The sequence below is a fragment of the Oncorhynchus kisutch genome, linkage group LG7 (genome assembly GCF_002021735.2).
Source record: "Oncorhynchus kisutch isolate 150728-3 linkage group LG7, Okis_V2, whole genome shotgun sequence".
In the NCBI taxonomy this organism is placed as follows: domain Eukaryota; kingdom Metazoa; phylum Chordata; class Actinopteri; order Salmoniformes; family Salmonidae; genus Oncorhynchus; species Oncorhynchus kisutch.
The window spans coordinates 56546783-56566789 of record NC_034180.2 but is presented as its reverse complement, the minus strand read 5'-3'; the positions used below and the strand labels follow the sequence as shown (position 1 = coordinate 56566789).

Below are 20007 nucleotides of genomic sequence, written 5' to 3'. Positions count from 1 at the left end.
TGAATTAATATTAGAGGGATCACTTGTAAGATTACGGGAAGAGTCATAGACCTGAGAGATAAGATGCTGACATGGCATTTAAGTTGGTGTGCCAATAGGTGGCTGGTCTTGTCACCATATTCCTAGTACGTCCCCCTTGTTCGTTGCAATAGAAACTCTGCTTCATCAGTGGAAAGCAGATTAATTGAGTTTGAAGTTTCAGCCTCTGCGTATAATTCATGGGATGGTGAAGTTGAATATTGGCGGTCTATTGGTCTATTAAATTCAACCGTTTTTTTGCATTCGGAGTAAGAGCTACGTTTTTCAAGTAGGTTTAAGTTAAAAATGTAACTCGGACACTCAGGAACTTTCACTGTCTTCTTGGTAAGCAACTCCAATGTAGATTTGGCCTTGTGTTTCAGGTTATTGTCCTGCTGAAAGGTGAATTCATCTCCCAGTGTCTGGTGGAAAGCTGACTGAACCAGGTTTTCCTCTAGGATTTTGCCTGTGCTTAGCTCCGTATTTTTTTTTACAAGCATACCCATAACATGATGCAGCCACCACTATGCTTGAAAATATGAAGAGTGGTACTCAGTAATGTATTGGATTTGCCCCAAACAAAACACTTTGTATTCAGGACAAAAAGTGAACTGCTTTACCACATTTGTTTGCAGTATTACTTTGGTGCCGTGTTGCAAACAGAATACATGTTTTGGAATATTTGTATTCTTCTTTTTAGTCAGTCAAATAGGTCATATTGTAAAGTAACTATCTCCAGTTTTCTCCTATCACAGCCATTCAACTCTAACTGTTTTAAAGTCACCATTAGCCTCATGATGAAATCCCCGAGGGGTTTCTTTCCACTCCGGCAACTCGGTTAGGAAGGACGCCTGTTTCTTTGTAATGACTGTGTGTATTGATACACCATCCAAAATGTAATGTAATTAATAACTTCATGCTCAACGGATATTCAATGTCTGCTTTTTTGTTGTTGTAAGGCATTGGAAAACCTCCTTGCTCGACTGAGGGACCTTACATAATTGTATGTGTGGGGTACAGAGATGAGGTAGTCGATCAAAAACCATGCAAAAACAAACTGAGCTTTCTAATGTCAAAATAAGTTTGTTACTCACAAAATCTGGAGTTTTAAGCAACTACCTTAATTTACTTCTCCTCTTATGATGGTATGTCGAATACATGCCTATGCAGCACCTCCAAATATTATCTGGCACCTGCGTGGTAAACAACCGGTGTAGACGAACAGTGAGATGTTGATTTACCGGCCTTTCCCAACAATGCAAAGAGAGGGAAAAATGATAGCACCAGGAATTGTACACAATGAAACGATAACAATCACTCATTACTGACACGAACAGGTCGGAAGTCTACAACAGCTCAATAGATTGGAGGTTCCTTTTTTTTGGAAGAACATACCGACCATAACAGGAGTAAATAAAGGTATTTCCTGGTTAAAGAACGGCTCAGCATACATCCCTCTCTGTCCCTGTATGTCCCTGTAGGTCCCTGTATGTCCCTGTAGGTCCCTCTCTGTCCCTGTATGTTCCTGTAGGTCCCTCTCTGTCCCTGTATGTCCCTCTCTGTCCCTGTAGGTCCCTGTATGTCCCTCTCTGTCCCTGTATGTCCCTCTCTGTCCCTCTCTGTCCCTGTATGTCCCTCTCTGTCCCTGTAGGTCCCTGTATGTCCCTCTCTGTCCCTGTAGGTCCCTGTATGTCCCTCTCTGTCCCTGTAGGTCCCTGTATGTCCCTCTCTGTCCCTGTATGTCCCTGTATGTCCCTCTCTGTCCCTGTATGTCCCGCTCTGTCCCTGTATGTCCCTCTCTGTCCCTGTATGTCCCTCTCTGTCCCTGTAGGTCCCTCTCTTTCCCTCTCTGTCCCTGTATGTCCCTGTATGTCCCTCTCTGTCCCTGTATGTCCCTGTATGTCCCTCTCTGTCCCTGTATGTCCCTCTCTGTCCCTGTATGTCCCTGTATGTCCCTCTCTGTCCCTGTATGTCCCTCTTTGTCCCTCTCTATCCCTGTATGTCCCTCTCTGTCCCTGTATGTCCCTCTCTGTCCCTGTATGTCCCTCTCTGTCCCTGTCTGTCCCTGTCTGTCCCTGTCTGTCCCTGTCTGTCCCTCTCTGTCCCTGTATGTCCCTCTCTGTCCCTGTATGTCCCTGTATGTCCCTCTCTGTCCCTGTATGTCCCTCTCTGTCCCTGTATGTCCCTGTATGTCCCTCTCTGTCCCCGTCTGTCCCTGTATGTCCCTCTCTGTCCCTCTCTGTCCCTGTATGTCCCTCTCTGTCCCTCTCTGTCCCTGTACGTCCCTCTCTGTCCCTCTCTGTCCCTGTATGTCCCTCTCTGTCCCTGTATGTCCCTCTCTGTCCCCCTCTGTCCCTGTATGTCCCTCTCTGTCCCTCTCTGTCCCTGTATGTCCCTCTCTGTCCCTCTCTGTCCCTGTATGTCCCTCTCTGTCCCCCTCTGTCCCTGTATGTCCCTCTCTGTCCCTCTCTGTCCCTGTATGTCCCTGTATGTCCCTCTCTGTCCCTGTATGTCCCTCTTTGTCCCTCTCTGTCCCTGTATGTCCCTCTCTGTCCCTGTATGTCCCTGTCTGTCCCTGTCTGTCCCTGTATGTCCCTGTCTGTCCCTCTCTGTCCCTGTATGTCCCTCTTTGTCCCTCTCTGTCCCTGTATGTCCCTCTCTGTCCCTCTCTGTCCCTCTCTGTCCCTGTATTTCCCTCTCTGTCCCTGTATGTCCCTGTCTGTCCCTGTATGTCCCTGTCTGTCCCTCTCTGTCCCTGTCTGTCCCTGTATGTCCCTGTATGTCCCTCTCTGTCCCTGTCTGTCCCTGTCTGTCCCTGTATGTCCCTCTCTGTCCCTGTCTGTCCCTGTCTGTCCCTCTCTGTCCCTCTCTGTCCCTCTCTGTCCCTGTCTGTCCCTGTCTGTCCCTCTCTGTCCCTGTACGTCCCTCTCTGTCCCTGTATGTCCCTCTCTGTCCCTGTATGTCCCTGTATGTCCCCCTCTGTCCCTGTATGTCCCTCTCTGTCCCCCTCTGTCCCTGTATGTCCCTCTCTGTCCCTCTATGTCCCTGTATGTCCCTGTATGTCCCTCTCTGTCCCTGTATGTCCCTCTTTGTCCCTCTCTGTCCCTGTATGTCCCTCTCTGTCCCTGTATGTCCCTCTCTGTCCCTGTCTGTCCCTGTATGTCCCTGTCTGTCCCTCTCTGTCCCTGTATGTCCCTCTTTGTCCCTCTCTGTCCCTGTATGTCCCTCTCTGTCCCTGTATGTCCCTCTCTGTCCCTGTATGTCCCTGTCTGTCCCTCTCTGTCCCTGTCTGTCCCTCTCTGTCCCTGTATGTCCCTCTCTGTCCCTGTATGTCCCTCTCTGTCCCTGTCTGTCCCTGTATGTCCCTGTATGTCCCTCTCTGTCCCTGTCTGTCCCTGTCTGTCCCTCTCTGTCCCTGTACGTCCCTCTCTGTCCCTGTATGTCCCTCTCTGTCCCTGTATGTCCCTGTATGTCCCCCTCTGTCCCTGTATGTCCCTCTCTGTCCCCCTCTGTCCCTGTATGTCCCTCTCTGTCCCTCTCTGTCCCTGTATGTCCCTCTTTGTCCCTGTATGTCCCTCTTTGTCCCTCTCTGTCCCTGTATGTCCCTCTCTGTCCCTGTATGTCCCTGTATGTCCCTCTCTGTCCCTGTCTGTCCCTCTCTGTCCCTGTCTGTCCCTGTATGTCCCTCTCTGTCCCTGTCTGTCCCTGTATGTCCCTCTCTGTCCCTCTCTGTCCCTCTCTGTCCCTCTCTGTCCCTGTCTGTCCCTGTCTGTCCCTCTCTGTCCCTGTACGTCCCTCTCTGTCCCTGTATGTCCCTCTCTGTCCCTGTATGTCCCTGTATGTCCCCCTCTGTCCCTGTATGTCCCTCTCTGTCCCCCTCTGTCCCTGTATGTCCCTCTCTGTCCCTCTATGTCCCTCTTTGTCCCTGTATGTCCCTCTTTGTCCCTGTATGTCCCTCTTTGTCCCTCTCTGTCCCTGTATGTCCCTCTCTGTCCCTGTATGTCCCTCTCTGTCCCTGTCTGTCCCTCTCTGTCCCTGTCTGTCCCTGTATGTCCCTCTCTGTCCCTGTATGTCCCTGTCTGTCCCTCTCTGTCCCTGTCTGTCCCTCTCTGTCCCTCTCTGTCCCTGTATGTCCCTGTATGTCCCTGTCTGTCCCTGTCTGTCCCTGTATGTCCCTCTCTGTCCCTGTATGTCCCTCTCTGTCCCTGTCTGTCCCTCTCTGTCCCTGTACGTCCCTCTCTGTCCCTCTCTGTCCCTGTATGTCCCTGTCTGTCCCTGTATGTCCCTCTCTGTCCCTGTATGTCCCCCTCTGTCCCTGTATGTCCCTCTCTGTCCCCCTCTGTCCCTGTCTGTCCCTCTCTGTCCCTCTCTGTCCCTGTAGGTCCCTCTCTGTCCCTGTCTGTCCCTGTAGGTCCCTCTCTGTCCCTCTCTATCCCTGTATGTCCCTCTCTGTCCCTCTCTGTCCCTGTAGGTCCCTCTCTGTCCCTGTATGTTCCTGTAGGTCCCTGTAGGTCCCCCTCTGTCCCTCTCTTTCCCTCTCTGTCCCTGTATGTCCCTCTCTGTCCCTGTATGTCCCTCTCTGTCCCTCTTTCCCTCTCTGTCCCTCTCTGTCCCTGTCTGTCCCTGTATGTCCCTCTCTGTCCCTGTATGTCCCTCTCTGTCCCTCTCTGTCCCTCTCTGTCCCTGTATGTCCCTGTATGTCCCTGTCTGTCCCTCTCTGTCCCTTTCTGTCCCTCTCTGTCCCTGTTCATTGAACAGTCATCTGGCTTTGTGACTGGCAAGGACAGTCACACTAAAACATTATGGTAGTTTGTGTGAGCTGTCATTAAATGTAGATGTCATTTAACTCTTCAACCGTCCTCTGTCTATAGTAAGGTTGCAAAGTCGGAAACTGATCTGACTGATCTGTCCTCTCCTATAGGCTAACCTCTGACCCTTTCTCGCTCTCCTATTGGTTGACTGGTCTGACCTTTGACCTCTTCTCTCTCCTATAGGCTGACTGGTCCCTCAGGGTTCCTGACAGACGGACCAGGGAACTACAAGTACAAGACCAAGTGCACCTGGCTCATTGAGGGAACGTCAGTTTAACTTTAGACTAATAGCACAACAACAGCATGCCTGTACCCTGCACAATGTCACTGAAAGCCCAATCTACAGTCAGTGTCAGTTTATTAGGTACACCACCCTGTTCACCCAAATGGTTGGCTCCTACAGACGGTGAGTCTCGTGGCTGTGGCTTGCTATATAAAGCAGGCAGACCAGTCCAAGTATTCTGTTACTGTTTGATTGAACGTTAGAATGAGCAAAAGAAGTGACCTAAGAGACTCTGAGCATGGTATAATTGTCGGTGCCGGGCACGCCGGTTCCAATATCTCAGAAACCGCTGCACTACTGGGCTTTTCACACCCAACAGTATCTAGGTGTTTTACAGAGAATGGTGTGACAAACAAAACACATCCAGTCAGCAGCAGTCCTGTGGGTGAAGACATCTCGTTGATGAGAGAAGTCCAAGGAGAATGGAAAGAATGGTGCAGGCTGACAGGCACAAACAGACACATAACGGTGCAGTACAACAGTGTGCAGAACAGCATCTCGGAGCACAACTCGTTGGTCCTTGTCATAGATGGGCTGTTGCAGTAGATGACCACACCGGGTTACACTCCTATCAGCTAGAAGAAGCGGCTCCATTGGGCACATGATGGACAACTGAGGAGCCGCAAAACATCACCTGGTGCCACGAATCCTGGTTCCATGCTGATGGCAGAGTCAGGATATGGCCCCATCCTGCCTGGTGTCAACGGTACAGGCTGGTGGTGTAATGCGGTGGAGAATAGTTTTCTGGCACACATTAGGTCCCTTGATACCAATTGAGCAACGTTTCCATCCCTGAACAAATCAGGCTGTTCTGGAGGCCAAGGAGGTGGCCGACCCGGTACTGTTCTGGAGGCCAAGGGGGCGAGTCCGATCCGGTACTGTTCTGTAGGCCAAGGGGGTGAGGCCGACCCGGTACTGTTCTGGAGGCCAAGGGGGGGGCCGTCCTGGTACTGTTCTGGAGGCCAAGGGGGGGACCGACCCAGTACTAGATGGGTGTACCTAATAAACTGAGTGTATATAGCCAAGCTTCTCTTAAAGATCATCCAAAAATATGTTGCTATTTATTAACTGAAAGGTATACCAAGTGATAAGCTAAGCTTCATAATATGCAGTGATGTTTGTGTTAACTGGTTTTGCCGGTTCATTCTCTATGCAAATAGAGATGCTTCATTTACATGAGGCGTGCAGGGCACACAGTTATCAGGGCACACAGTTATCAGGGCACACAGTTATCAGGGCACACAGTTATCAGGGCACACAGTTATCAGGGCACACAGTTATCAGGGCACACAGTTATCAGGGCACACAGTTATCAGGGCACACAGTTATCAGGGCTCACAGTTATCAGGGCACACAGTTATCAGGGCACACAGTTATCAGGGCACACAGTTATCAGGGCACACAGTTATCAGGGCTCACAGTTATCAGGGCACACAGTTATCAGGGCACACAGTTATCAGGGCACACAGTTATCAGGGCTCACAGTTATCAGGGCACACAGTTATCAGGGCACACAGTTATCAGGGCACACAGTTATCAGGGCACACAGTTATCAGGGCACACAGTTATCAGGGCACACAGTTATCAGGGCACACAGTTATCAGGGCTCTAATAGGGCACTTTGACCAGGACCCAGAGGGCCCTAATAGGGCACTTTGACCAGGACACATAGGGCTCTAATAGGGCATTTTGACCAGGACACATAGGGCTCTAATAGGGCACTTTGACCAGGACACATAGGGCTCTAATAGGGCACTTTGACCAGGACCCATAGGACTCTAATAGGGCACTTTGACCAGGACCCATAGGACTCTAATAGGGCACTTTGACCAGGACCCATAGGGCTCTAATAGGACTATTTGACCAGGACCCATAGGGCTCTAATAGGACTATTTGACCAGGACCCATAGGGCTCTAATAGGACTATTTGACCAGGACCCATAGGGCTCTAATAGGACTATTTGACCAGGACCCATAGGGCTCTAATAGGGCTCTTTGACCAGGACCCATAGGGCTCTTTGACCAGGACCCATAGGGCTCTAATAGGGCTCTTTAACCAGGACCCATAGGGCTCTAATAGGGCACTTTGACCAGGACCCATAGGGCTCTAATAGGGCTCTTTAACCAGGACCCATAGGGCTCTAATAGGGCACTTTGACCAGGACACATAGGGCTCTAATAGGGCATTTTGACCAGGACACATAGGGCTCTAATAGGGCACTTTGACCAGGACACATAGGGCTCTAATAGGGCACTTTGACCAGGACCCATAGGACTCTAATAGGGCACTTTGACCAGGACCCATAGGGCTCTAATAGGACTATTTGACCAGGACCCATAGGGCTCTAATAGGACTATTTGACCAGGACCCATAGGGCTCTAATAGGGCTCTTTGACCAGGACCCATAGGGCTCTTTGACCAGGACCCATAGGGCTCTAATAGGGCTCTTTAACCAGGACCCATAGGGCTCTATTAGGGCACTGTGACCAGGACCCATAGGGCTCTAATAGGGCACTTTGACCAGGGACCCATAGGGCTCTAATAGGGCACTTTGACCAGGACACATAGGGCTCTAATAGGGCACTTTGACCAGGACCCATAGGACTCTAATAGGGCACTTTGACCAGGACCCATAGGGCTCTAATAGGACTATTTGACCAGGACCCATAGGGCTCTAATAGGACTATTTGACCAGGACCCATAGGGCTCTAATAGGACTATTTGACTAGGACCCATAGGGCTCTAATAGGGCTCTTTGACCAGGACCCATAGGGCTCTAATAGGGCTCTAATAGGGCACCTTAACCAGGACCCATAGGGCTCTTTGACCAGGACCCATAGGGCTCTAATAGGGCACTGTGACCAGGACCCATAGGGCTCTAATAGTGCTCTTTGACCAGGACCCATAGGGCTCTAATAGGGCTCTTTGACCAGTACCCATAGGGCTCTAATAGTGCTCTTTGACCAGGACCCATAGTGCTCTTTGACCAGGACCCATAGGGCTCTAATAGGGCTCTGGTCTAAAGTAGTGCATTATATAGAGAATAGGGGGCCATTTGGGAGACAGTCTTCTAGTACAACTCTACTGACCTTCAGCACTGGGCATCTGGTGCTGAGACAGAAGGACATGATTGTGGTTTTAATAGACAACATATCAAGGTATCCATATTTAGCTTAACAGTGTCTCCTAGTCCTGAGATTATCTATATGTATCTTTAGTGTCTCCTAGACCTGAGGTTATCCATATTTATCTTTAGTGTCTCCTAGACCTGAGGTTATCCATATTTATCTTTAGTGTCTCCTAGACCTGAGGTTATCCATAATTAGCTTAACAGTGTCTCCTAGACCTGAGGTTATCCATATTTAGTTGAACTAAAGGCTAATAGTTTTTTTTCCAACCAAAGGCCTGACTGTGTTCTATCTCTGTCCTGCAGGCCCAACAGCATCCTCAGACTGAGGTTGGACCACTTTGCTACAGAGTGCAGCTGGGACCACCTGTATGTGTACGATGGGGACTCTATCTACACTCCTCTACTGGCTGCCTTCAGGTGGGTACAGGGAGGACGATGGTGATTGTAGATGGAGGTGGTGATTGTAGATGGAGGTGGTGATTGTAGATGGAGGTGGTGATTGTAGATGGAGGTGGTGATTGTAGATGGAGGTGGTGATTGTAGATGGAGGTGGTGATTGTAGATGGTGGTGGTGATTGTAAATGGTGGTGGTGATGGTGTTGATTGTAGGTGGTGGTGGTGGTGTTGATTGTAGGTGGTGGTGGTGGTGTTGATTGTAGGTGATGGTGGTGGTGATTGTAGGTGATGGTGGTGGTGATTGTAGGTGGTGGTGGTGAGGTGATTGTAGGTTTGTGGTGGTGGTGATTGTAGGTTTGTGGTGATTGTAGGTTTGTGGTGGTGGTGATTGTAGGTTTGTGGTGGTGGTGATTGTCGGTTTGTGGTGGTGGTGATTGTCGGTTTGTGGTGGTGGTGATTGTCGGTTTGTGGTGGTGGTGATTGTCGGTTTGTGGTGGTGGTGATTGTCGGTTTGTGGTGATTGTCGGTTTGTGGTGATTGTCGGTTTGTGGTGGTGGTGAGGTGATTGTAGGTTTGTGGTGGTGGTGATTGTAGGTTTGTGGTGGTGGTGATTGTAGGTTTGTGGTGATTGTAGGTTTGTGGTGGTGGTGATTGTAGGTTTGTGGTGATTGTAGGTTTGTGGCGATTGTAGGTTTGTGGTGGTGGTGATTGTAGGTTTGTGGTGTTGGTGATTGTAGGTGGTGGTGGTGATTGTAGGTTTGTGGTGCTGGTGATTGTAGGTTTGTGGTGCTGGTGATTGTAGGTTTGTGGTGCTGGTGATTGTAGGTTGGTGGTGGTGGTGATTGTAGGTTTGTGGTGGTGGTTATTGTAGCTTTGTGGTGATTGTAGGTTTGTGGTGATTGTAGGTTTGTGGTGGTGGTGATTGTAGGTTTGTGGTGATTGTAGGTTTGTGGTGGTGGTGATTGTAGGTTTGTGGTGTTGGTGATTGTAGGTGGTGGTGGTGATTGTAGATGGTGGTGGTGATTGTAGGTTTGTGGTGATTGTAGGTTTGTGGTGATTGTAGGTTTGTGGTGGTGGTGTTTGTAGATGGTGGTGGTGATTGTAGGTTTATGGTGGTGGTGATTGTAGATGGTGGTGATTGTAGGTTTATGGTGGTGGTGATTGTAGATGCTGGTGGTGGTGATTGTAGGTTTGTGGTGATTGTAAGTTTGTGGTGGTGGTGATGGTGATTGTAGGTTTGTGGTGGTGGTGATTGTAGGTTTGTGGTGGTGGTGATTGTAGGTTTGTGGTGGTGGTGATTGTCGGTTTGTGGTGGTGGTGATTGTCGGTTTGTGGTGGTGGTGATTGTCGGTTTGTGGTGGTGGTGATTGTCGGTTTGTGGTGGTGGTGATTGTCGGTTTGTGGTGGTGGTGATTGTCGGTTTGTGGTGGTGGTGATTGTCGGTTTGTGGTGGTGGTGATTGTCGGTTTGTGGTGATGGTGATTGTAGGTTTGTGGTGGTGGTGATTGTAGGTTTGTGGTGGTGGTAGGTTTGTGGTGATTGTAGGTTTGTGGTGATTGTAGGTTTGTGGTGATTGTAGGTTTGTGGTGATTGTAGGTTTGTGGTTTGGTGATTGTAGGTTTGTGGTGGTGGTGATTGTAGGTTTGTGGTGGTGGTAGGTTTGTGGTGATTGTAGGTTTGTGGTGATTGTAGGTTTGTGGTGATTGTAGGTTTGTGGTGATTGTAGGTTTGTGGTTTGGTGATTGTAGGTTTGTGGTGGTGGTGATTGTAGGTTTGTGGTGGTGGTGATTGTAGGTTTGTGGTGGTGGTGATTGTAGGTTTTTGGTTGTGGTGATTGTAGGTTTTTGGTTGTGGTGATTGTAGGTTTGTGGTGGTGGTGATTGTAGATGGTGGTGGTGATTGTAGATGGTGGTGATTGTAGGTTGTGGTGGTGGTGGTGATTGTAGGTTTTTGGTGATTGTAGGTTTGTGGTGGTGGTGTTTGTAGATGGTGGTGGTGATTGTAGGTTTGTGGTGGTGGTGATTGTAGATGGTGGTGATTGTAGGTTTATGGTGGTGGTGATTGTAGATGCTGGTGGTGGTGATTGTAGGTTTGTGGTGATTGTAAGTTTGTGGTGGTGGTGATGGTGATTGTAGGTTTGTGGTGGTGGTGATTGTAGGTTTGTGGTGGTGGTGATTGTAGGTTTGTGGTGGTGGTGATTGTAGGTTTGTGGTGGTGGTGATTGTAGGTTTGTGGTGGTGGTGATTGTAGGTTTGTGGTGGTGGTGATTGTAGGTTTGTGGTGGTGGTGATTGTAGGTTTGTGATGGTGGTGGTGATTGTAGGTTTGTGATGGTGGTGGTGATTGTAGGTTTGTGGTGATTGTAGGTTTGTGGTGATTGTAGGTTTTTGGTTGTGGTGATTGTAGGTTTGTGGTGGTGATTGTAGATGGTGGTGATTGTAGGTTTGTGGTGGTGGTGGTGGTGGTGATTGTAGGTTTTTGGTGATTGTAGGTTTGTGGTGATTGTAGGTTTGTGGTGGTGGTGTTTGTAGATGGTGATTGTAGGTTTGTGGTGGTGGTGATTGTAGATGGTGGTGATTGTAGGTTTATGGTGGTGGTGATTGTAGTTGCTGGTGGTGGTGATTGTAGGTTTGTGGTGATTGTAAGTTAGTGGTGGTGGTGATGGTGATTGTAGGTTTGTGGTGGTGGTGATTGTAGGTTTGTGGTTGTGGTGATTGTAGGTTTGTGGTGGTGGTGATTGTCGGTTTGTGGTGGTGGTGATTGTCGGTTTGTGGTGGTGGTGATTGTCGGTTTGTGGTGGTGGTGATTGTCGGTTTGTGGTGGTGGTGATTGTCGGTTTGTGGTGATTGTCGGTTTGTGGTGATTGTCGGTTTGTGGTGGTGGTGAGGGTGATTGTAGGTTTGTGGTGGTGGTGATTGTAGGTTTGTGGTGGTGGTGATTGTAGGTTTGTGGTGATTGTAGGTTTGTGGTGATTGTAGGTTTGTGGTGATTGTAGGTTTGTGGTTTGGTGATTGTAGGTTTGTGGTGGTGGTGATTGTAGGTTTGTGGTGGTGGTGGTGATTGTAGGTTTGTGGTGGTGGTGATTGTAGGTTTGTGATGGTGGTGATTGTAGGTTTGTGATGGTGGTGATTGTAGGTTTGTGGTGGTGGTGGTGATTGTAGGTTTGTGGTGATTGTAGGTTTGTGGTGATTGTAGGTTTGTGGTGGTGGTGATTGTAGGTTTGTGGTGCTTGTAGGTTTGTGGTGATTGTAGGTTTGTGGTGGTGGTGTTTGTAGATGGTGGTGGTGATTGTAGGTTTGTGGTGGTGGTGATTGTAGATGCTGGTGGTGGTGATTGTAGGTTTGTGGTGATTGTAAGTTTGTGGTGGTGGTGATGGTGATTGTAGGTTTGTGGTGATGGTGATTGTAGGTTTGTGGTGGTGGTGATTGTAGGTTTGTGGTGGTGGTGATTGTAGGTTTGTGGTGGTGATTGTAGGTTTATGGTGGTGGTGATTGTAGATGCTGGTGGTGGTGATTGTAGGTTTGTGGTGATTGTAAGTTTGTGGTGGTGGTGATGGTGATTGTAGGTTTGTGGTGATGGTGATTGTAGGTTTGTGGTGGTGGTGATTGTAGGTTTGTGGTGGTGGTGATTGTAGGTTTGTGGTGGTGGTGATTGTCGGTTTGTGGTGGTGGTGATTGTCGGTTTGTGGTGGTGGTGATTGTCGGTTTGTGGTGGTGGTGATTGTCGGTTTGTGGTGGTGGTGATTGTCGGTTTGTGGTGGTGGTGATTGTCGGTTTGTGGTGATGGTGATTGTCGGTTTGTGGTGATGGTGATTGTCGGTTTGTGGTGGTGGTGATTGTCGGTTTGTGGTGGTGATTGTCGGTTTGTGGTGATTGTAGGTTTGTGGTTTGGTGATTGTAGGTTTGTGGTGGTGGTGATTGTAGGTTTGTGGTGGTGGTGATTGTAGGTTTGTGGTGGTGGTGATTGTAGGTTTGTGGGTGGTGGTGGTGATTGTAGGTTTGTGGTGGTGGTGGTGATTGTAGGTTTGTGGTGATTGTAGGTTTGTGGTGATTGTAGGTTTGTGGTGGTGGTGATTGTAGGTTTGTGGTGCTTGTAGGTTTGTGGTGATTGTAGGTTTGTGGTGGTGGTGTTTGTAGATGGTGGTGGTGATTGTAGGTTTGTGGTGGTGGTGATTGTAGATGGTGGTGATTGTAGGTTTATGGTGGTGGTGATTGTAGATGCTGGCGGTGGTGATTGTAGGTTTGTGGTGATTGTAAGTTTGTGGTGGTGGTGATGGTGATTGTAGGTTTGTGGTGGTGGTGATTGTAGGTTTGTGGTGGTGGTGATTGTCGGTTTGGTGGTGGTGTGGTGGTGATTGTCGGTTTGTGGTGGTGGTGATTGTCGGTTTGTGGTGGTGGTGATTGTCGGTTTGTGGTGGTGGTGATTGTCGGTTTGTGGTGGTGGTGATTGTCGGTTTGTGGTGGTGGTGATTGTCGGTTTGTGGTGATGGTGATTGTAGGTTTGTGGTGGTGGTGATTGTAGGTTTGTGGTGATTGTAGGTTTGTGGTGGTGGTAGGTTTGTGGTGATTGTAGGTTTGTGGTGGTGGTGATTGTAGGTTTGTGGTGGTGGTGATTGTAGGTTTGTGGTGGTGGTGATTGTAGGTTTGTGGTGGTGGTGATTGTAGGTTTGTGATGGTGGTGATTGTAGGTTTGGTGGTGGTGGTGGTGATTGTAGGTTTGTGGTGATTGTAGGTTTGTGGTGATTGTAGGTTTGTGGTGGTGGTGATTGTAGGTTTGTGGTGGTGGTGCTTGTAGGTTTGTGGTGATTGTAGGTTTGTGGTGGTGGTGATTGTAGGTTTGTGGTGGTGGTGATTGTAGGTTTTTGGTTGTGGTGATTGTAGGTTTGTGGTGGTGGTGATTGTAGATGGTGGTAGTGATTGTAGATGGTGGTGATTGTAGGTTTGTGGTGGTGGTGGTGGTGGTGATTGTAGGTTTTTGGTGATTGTAGGTTTGGTGGTGATTGTAGGTTTGTGGTGGTGGTGTTTGTAGATGGTGGTGGTGATTGTAGGTTTGTGGTGGTGGTGATTGTAGATGGTGGTGATTGTAGGTTTGTGGTGGTGGTGATTGTAGATGGTGGTGATTGTAGGTTTATGGTGGTGGTGATTGTAGATGCTGGTGGTGGTGATTGTAGGTTTGTGGTGATTGTAAGTTTGTGGTGGTGGTGATGGTGATTGTAGGTTTGTGGTGGTGGTGATTGTAGGTTTGTGGTGGTGGTGATTGTAGGTTTGTGGTGGTGGTGATTGTAGGTTTGTGGTGGTGGTGATTGTAGGTTTGTGGTGGTGGTGATTGTAGGTTTGTGATGGTGGTGGTGATTGTAGGTTTGTGGTGATTGTAGGTTTGTGGGTGATTAGGTTTTTGGTTGTGGTGATTGTAGGTTTGTGGTGGTGGTGATTGTAGATGGTGGTGGTGATTGTAGATGGTGGTGATTGTAGGTTTGTGGTGGTGGTGGTGGCGATTGTAGGTTTTTGGTGATTGTAGGTTTGTGGTGATTGTAGGTTTGTGGTGATTGTAGGTTTGTGGTGGTGGTGTTTGTAGATAGTGGTGGTGATTGTAGGTTTGTGGTGGTGGTGATTGTAGATGGTGGTGATTGTAGGTTTATGGTGGTGGTGATTGTAGATGCTGGTGGTGGTGATTGTAGGTTTGTGGTGATTGTAAGTTAGTGGTGGTGGTGATGGTGATTGTAGGTTTGTGGTGGTGCTGATTGTAGGTTTGTGGTGGTGGTGATTGTAGGTTTGTGGTGGAGGTGATTGTAGGTTTGTGGTGGTGGTGATTGTCGGTTTGTGGTGGTGGTGATTGTCGGTTTGTGGTGGTGGTGATTGTCGGTTTGTGGTGGTGGTGATTGTAGGTTTGTGGTGATGGTGATTGTAGGTTTGTGATGGGGATCTTAGGTTTGTGATGGGGATTGTAGGTTTGTGATGGTGATTGTAGGTTTGTGGTGATTGTAGGTTTGTGGTGATTGTAGGTTTGTGGTGATTGTAGGTTTGTGGTGATTGTAGGTTTGTGGTGATTGTAGGTTTGTGGTGATTGTAGGTTTGTGGTGATTGTAGGTTTGTGGTGATTGTAGGTTTGTGGTGGTGGTGATTGTAGGTTTGTGGTGGTGGTGATTGTAGGTTTGTGGTGGTGGTGATTGTAGATGGTGATGGTGGTGATTGTAGGTTTGTGGTGGTGGTGATTGTAGGTTTGTGGTGATTGTAGGTTTGTGGTGGTGGTGAAGTGATTGTAGGTTTGTGGTCGTGGTGAGGTGATAGTAGGTTTGTGGTGATTGTAGGTTTGTGGTGGTGGTGATTGTAGGTTTGTGGTGGTGGTGATTGTAGGTTTGTGGTGGTGGCGATTGTAGGTTTGTGGTGGTGGCGATTGTAGGTTTGTGGTGGTGGCGATTGTAGGTTTGTGGTGGTGGTGATTGTAGGTTTGTGGTGGTGGTGATTGTAGGTTTGTGGTGCTGGTGATTGTAGGTTTGTGGTGCTGGTGATTGTAGGTTTGTGGTGCTGGTGATTGTAGGTGGTGGTGGTGATTGTAGGTTGGTGGTGGTGATCGTAGTTTGGTGGTGATTGTAGCTTTGTGGTTATTGTAGCTTTGTGGTGATTGTAGGTTTGTGGTGATTGTAGGTTTGTGGTGATTGTATGTTTGTGGTGATTGTAGGTTTGTGGTGGTGGTGATTGTAGATGGTGGTGGTGATTGTAGATGGTGGTGGTGATTGTAGGTTTGTGGTGGTGGTGATTGTAGATGGTGGTGGTGATTGTAGGTTTGTGGTGGTGATTGTAGGGGCGGCAGCGTAGCCTAGTGGTTAGAGCGTTGGACTAGTAACCGGAAGGTTGCGAGTTCAAACCCCCGAGCTGACAAGGTACAAATCTGTCGTTCTGCCCCTGAACAGGCAGTTAACCCATTGTTCCCAGGCCGTCATTGAAAATAAGAATATGTTCTTAACTGACTTGCCTGGTTAAATAAAGGTAAAAAAAAAAAAAAATTGTAGGTTTGTGGTGGTGGTGAGGTGATTGTAGGTTTGTGGTGGTGAGGTGATTGTAGGTTTGTGGTGGTGGTGAGGTGATTGTAGGTTTGTGGTGTGGGTGATTGTAGGTTTGTGGTGGTTGTGATTGTAGGTTTGTGGTGGTGGTGATTGTAGATGGTGGTGGTGATTGTAGGTTTGTGGTGGTGGTGATTGTAGGTTTGTGGTGGTGGTGATTGTAGATGGTGGTGGTGGTGATTGTAGATGGTGGTGATTGTAGGTTTTTGGTGATTGTAGATTTGTGATGGTGGTGAGGGGATTGTAGGTTTGTGGTGGTGGTGGTGATTGTAGGTTTGTGGTGGTGGTGATTGTAGGTTTTTGGTTGTGGTGATTGTAGGTTTGTGGTGGTGGTGATTGTAGATGGTGGTGATTGTAGGTTTATGGTGGTGGTGATTGTAGATGCTGGTGGTTGTGATTGTAGGTTTGTGGTGATTGTAAGTTTGTGGTGGTGGTGATTGTAGGTTTGTGGTGGTGCTGCTTGTAGGTTTGTGGTGATTGTAGGTTTGTGGTGGTGGTGATTGTAGGTTTGTGGTGATTGTAGGTTTGTGGTGGTGGTGATTGTAGGTTTGTGGTGATTGTAGGTTTGTGGCAGTGGTGAAGTGATTGTAGGTTTGTGGTGGTGGTGAGGTGATAGTAGGTTTTGTGGTGATGGTGATTGTAGGTTTGTGGTGATTGTAGGTTTGTGGTGGTGGTGATTGTAGGTTTGTGGTGGTGGTGATTGTAGGTGGTGGTGGTGATTATAGGTGGTGGTGGTGATTGTAGGTTTGTGGTGGTGGTGATTGTAGATGGTGGTGGTGATTGTAGGTTTGTGGTGGTGGTGATTGTAGGTTTGTGGTGGTGGTGATTGTAGCTTTGTGGTTATTGTAGGTTTGTGGTGATTGTAGGTTTGTGGTGATTGTAGGTTTGTGGTGATTGTAGGTTTGTGGTGGTGGTGATTGTAGATGGTGGTGGTGATTGTAGATGGTGGTGGTGATTGTAGGTTTATGGTGGTGGTGATTGTAGGTTTGTGGTGGTGGTGATTGTAGATGGTGGTGGTGATTGTAGATGGTGGTGATTGTAGGTTGTGGTGGTTGTGATTGTAGATGGTGGTGGTGGTGATTGTAGGTTTTTGGTGATTGTAGGTTTTTGGTGGTGGTGAGGTGATTGTAGGTTTGTGGTGATGGTGATTGTAGGTTTGTGATGGGGATCTTAGGTTTGTGATGGGGATTGTAGGTTTGTGATGGTGATTGTAGGGTTGTGGTGATTGTAGGTTTGTGGTGATTGTAGGTTTTGGGATGTAGGTTTGTGGTGATTGTAGGTTTGTTGTAGTTGTGGTGATTTGTGGTGATTGTAGGTTTGTGGTGATTGTAGGTTGTGGTGTTGTAGGTTTGTGGTGGTGGTGATTGTAGGTTTGTGGTGGTGGTGATTGTAGGTTTGTGGTGGTGGTGATTGTAGATGGTGATGGTGGTGATTGTAGGTTTGTGGTGGTGGTGATTGTAGGTTTGTGGTGATTGTAGGTTTGTGGTGGTGGTGAAGTGATTGTAGGTTTGTGGTCGTGGTGAGGTGATAGTAGGTTTGTGGTGATTGTAGGTTTGTGGTGGTGGTGATTGTAGGTTTGTGGTGATTGTAGGTTTGTGGTGATTGTAGGTTTGTGGTGGTGGTGATTGTAGCTTTGTGGTTATTGTAGCTTTGTGGTTATTGTAGGTTTGTGGTGATTGTAGGTTTGTGGTGATTGTAGGTTTGTGGTGATTGTAGGTTTGTGGTGGTGGTGATTGTAGATGGTGGTGGTGATTGTAGATGGTGGTGGTGATTGTAGGTTTATGGTGGTGGTGATTGTAGGTTTGTGGTGGTGGTGATTGTAGATGGTGGTGGTGATTGTAGATGGTGGTGATTGGTAGGTTTGTGGTGGTTGTGATTGTAGATGGTGGTGGTGGTGATTGTAGGTTTTTGGTGATTGTAGGTTTTTGGTGGTGGTGAGGTGATTGTAGGTTTGTGTGATGGTGATTGTAGGTTTGTGATGGGGATCTTAGGTTTGTGATGGGGATTGTAGGTTTGTGATGGGGATTGTAGGTTTGTGATGGTGATTGTAGGTTTGTGGTGATTGTAGGTTTGTGGTGATTGTAGGTTTGTGGTGATTGTAGGTTTGTGGTGATTGTAGGTTTGTGGTGATTGTAGGTTTGTGGTGGTGGTGATTGTAGGTTTGTGGTGGTGGTGATTGTAGGTTTGTGGTGGTGGTGATTGTAGATGGTGATGGTGGTGATTGTAGGTTTGTGGTGGTGGTGATTGTAGGTTTGTGGTGATTGTAGGTTTGTGGTGGTGGTGAAGTGATTGTAGGTTTGTGGTCGTGGTGAGGTGATAGTAGGTTTGTGGTGATTGGTAGGTTTGTGGTGGTGGTGATTGTAGGTTTGTGGTGGTGGTGATTGTAGGTTTGTGGTGGTGGCGATTGTAGGTTGTGGTGGTGGCGATTGTAGGTTTGTGGTGGTGGCGATTGTAGGTTTGTGGTGGTGGTGATTGTCAGGTTTGTGGTGGTGGTGATTGTAGGTTTGTGGTGCTGGTGATTGTAGGTTTGATGGTGCTGGTGATTGTAGGTTTGTGGTGCTGGTGATTGTAGGTGGTGGTGGTGATTGTAGGTTGGTGGTGGTGATCGTAGGTTGGTGGTGATTGTAGCTTTGTGGTTATTGTAGCTTTGTGGTGATTGTAGGTTTGTGGGTGATTGTAGTTTGTGGTGATTGTAGTTTGTGGTGATTGTAGGTTTTGTGGTGGTGGTGATTGTAGATGGTGGTGGTGATTGTAGATGGTGGTGGTGATTGTAGGTTTGTGGTGGTGGTGATTGTAGATGGTGGTGGTGATTGTAGGTTTGTGGTGGTGATTGTAGGGGCGGCAGCGTAGCCTAGTGGTTAGAGCGTTGGACTAGTAACCGGAAGGTTGCGAGTTCAAACCCCCGAGCTGACAAGGTACAAATCTGTCGTTCTGCCCCTGAACAGGCAGTTAACCCATTGTTCCCAGGCCGTCATTGAAAATAAGAATATGTTCTTAACTGACTTGCCTGGTTAAATAAAGGTAAAAAAAAAAAAATTGTAGGTTTGTGGTGGTGGTGAGGTGATTGTAGGTTTGTGGTGGTGAGGTGATTGTAGGTTTGTGGGGTGGTGAGGTGATGGTAGGTTTGTGGTGTGGGTGATTGTAGGTTTGTGGTGGTTGTGATTGTAGGTTTGTGGTGGTGGTGATTGTAGATGGTGGTGGTGATTGTAGGTTTGTGGTGGTGGTGATTGTAGGTTTGTGGTGGTGGTGATTGTAGATGGTGGTGGTGGTGATTGTAGATGGTGGTGATTGTAGGTTTTTGGTGATTGTAGATTTGTGATGGTGGTGAGGGGATTGTAGGTTTGTGGTGGTGGTGGTGATTGTAGATGGTGGTGGTGGTGATTGTAGGTTTGTGGTGATTGTAGGTTTGTGGTGGTGGTGATTGTCGGTTTGTGGTGGTGATTGTAGGTTGTGTGTGGTGATTGTAGGTTTGTGGTTTGGTGATTTGTAGGTTTGTGGTGGTGGTGTTGTAGGTTTGTGGTGGTGGTGATTGTAGGTTTGGTGGTGGTGGTGATTGTAGGTTTGTGGTGGTGGTGGTGATTGTAGGTTTGTGGTGGTGGTGGTGATTGTAGGTTTGTGGTGGTGGTGGTATTGTAGGTTTGTGGTGATTGTAGGTTTGTGGTGATTGTAGGTTTGTGGTGTGGTGATTGTAGGTTTGTGGTGCTTGTAGGTTTGTGGTGATTGTGTTTTTGTGTGGTGTGTTTGTAGATGGTGGTGGTGATTGTAGGTTTGTGGTGGTGGTGATTGTAGATGGTGGTGATTGTAGGTTTATGGTGGTGGTGATTGTAGATGCTGGCGGTGGTGATTGTAGATGGTGGTAGTGATTGTAGATGGTGGTGATTGTAGGTTTGTGGTGGTGGTGGTGGTGGTGATTGTAGGTTTTTGTGATTGTAGGTTTGTGGTGATTGTAGGTTTGTGGTGGTGGTGTTTGTAGATGGTGGTGGTGATTGTAGGTTTGTGGTGGTGGTGATTGTAGATGGTGGTGATTGTAGGTTTGTGGTGGTGGGTGATTGTAGATGGTGTGATTGTAGGTTTCTGGTGGTGTGATTGTAGATGCTGGTGGTGGTGATTGTAGGTTTGTGGTGATTGTAAGTTTGTGGTGGTGGTGATGGTGATTGTAGGTTTGTGGTGGTGGTGATTGTAGGTTTGTGGTGGTGGTGATTGTAGGTTTGTGGTGGTGGTGATTGTAGGTTTGTGGTGGTGGTGATTGTATGTTTTGTGGTGGTGGTGATTGTAGGTTTTGATGGTGGTGGTGATTGTAGGTTTGTGG

General features: G+C 47.9%; 1 protein-coding gene across 5 annotated transcripts in view; it reads left to right on the top strand.

Annotated features, from left to right (window-relative positions):
• LOC109882006 (attractin) overlaps positions 1-20007 on the top strand; it is a 715620-nt gene that overhangs the window by 11990 nt on the left and 683623 nt on the right. For all 5 annotated transcript variants that reach the window (XM_031829398.1, XM_031829397.1, XM_031829396.1 and 2 more), the window contains exons 2-3: positions 5013-5096; positions 8547-8660. In XM_031829398.1, coding sequence (XP_031685258.1) covers positions 5013-5096; positions 8547-8660 — 198 coding nt within the window. The remainder of the gene's footprint in view (positions 1-5012; positions 5097-8546; positions 8661-20007) is intronic.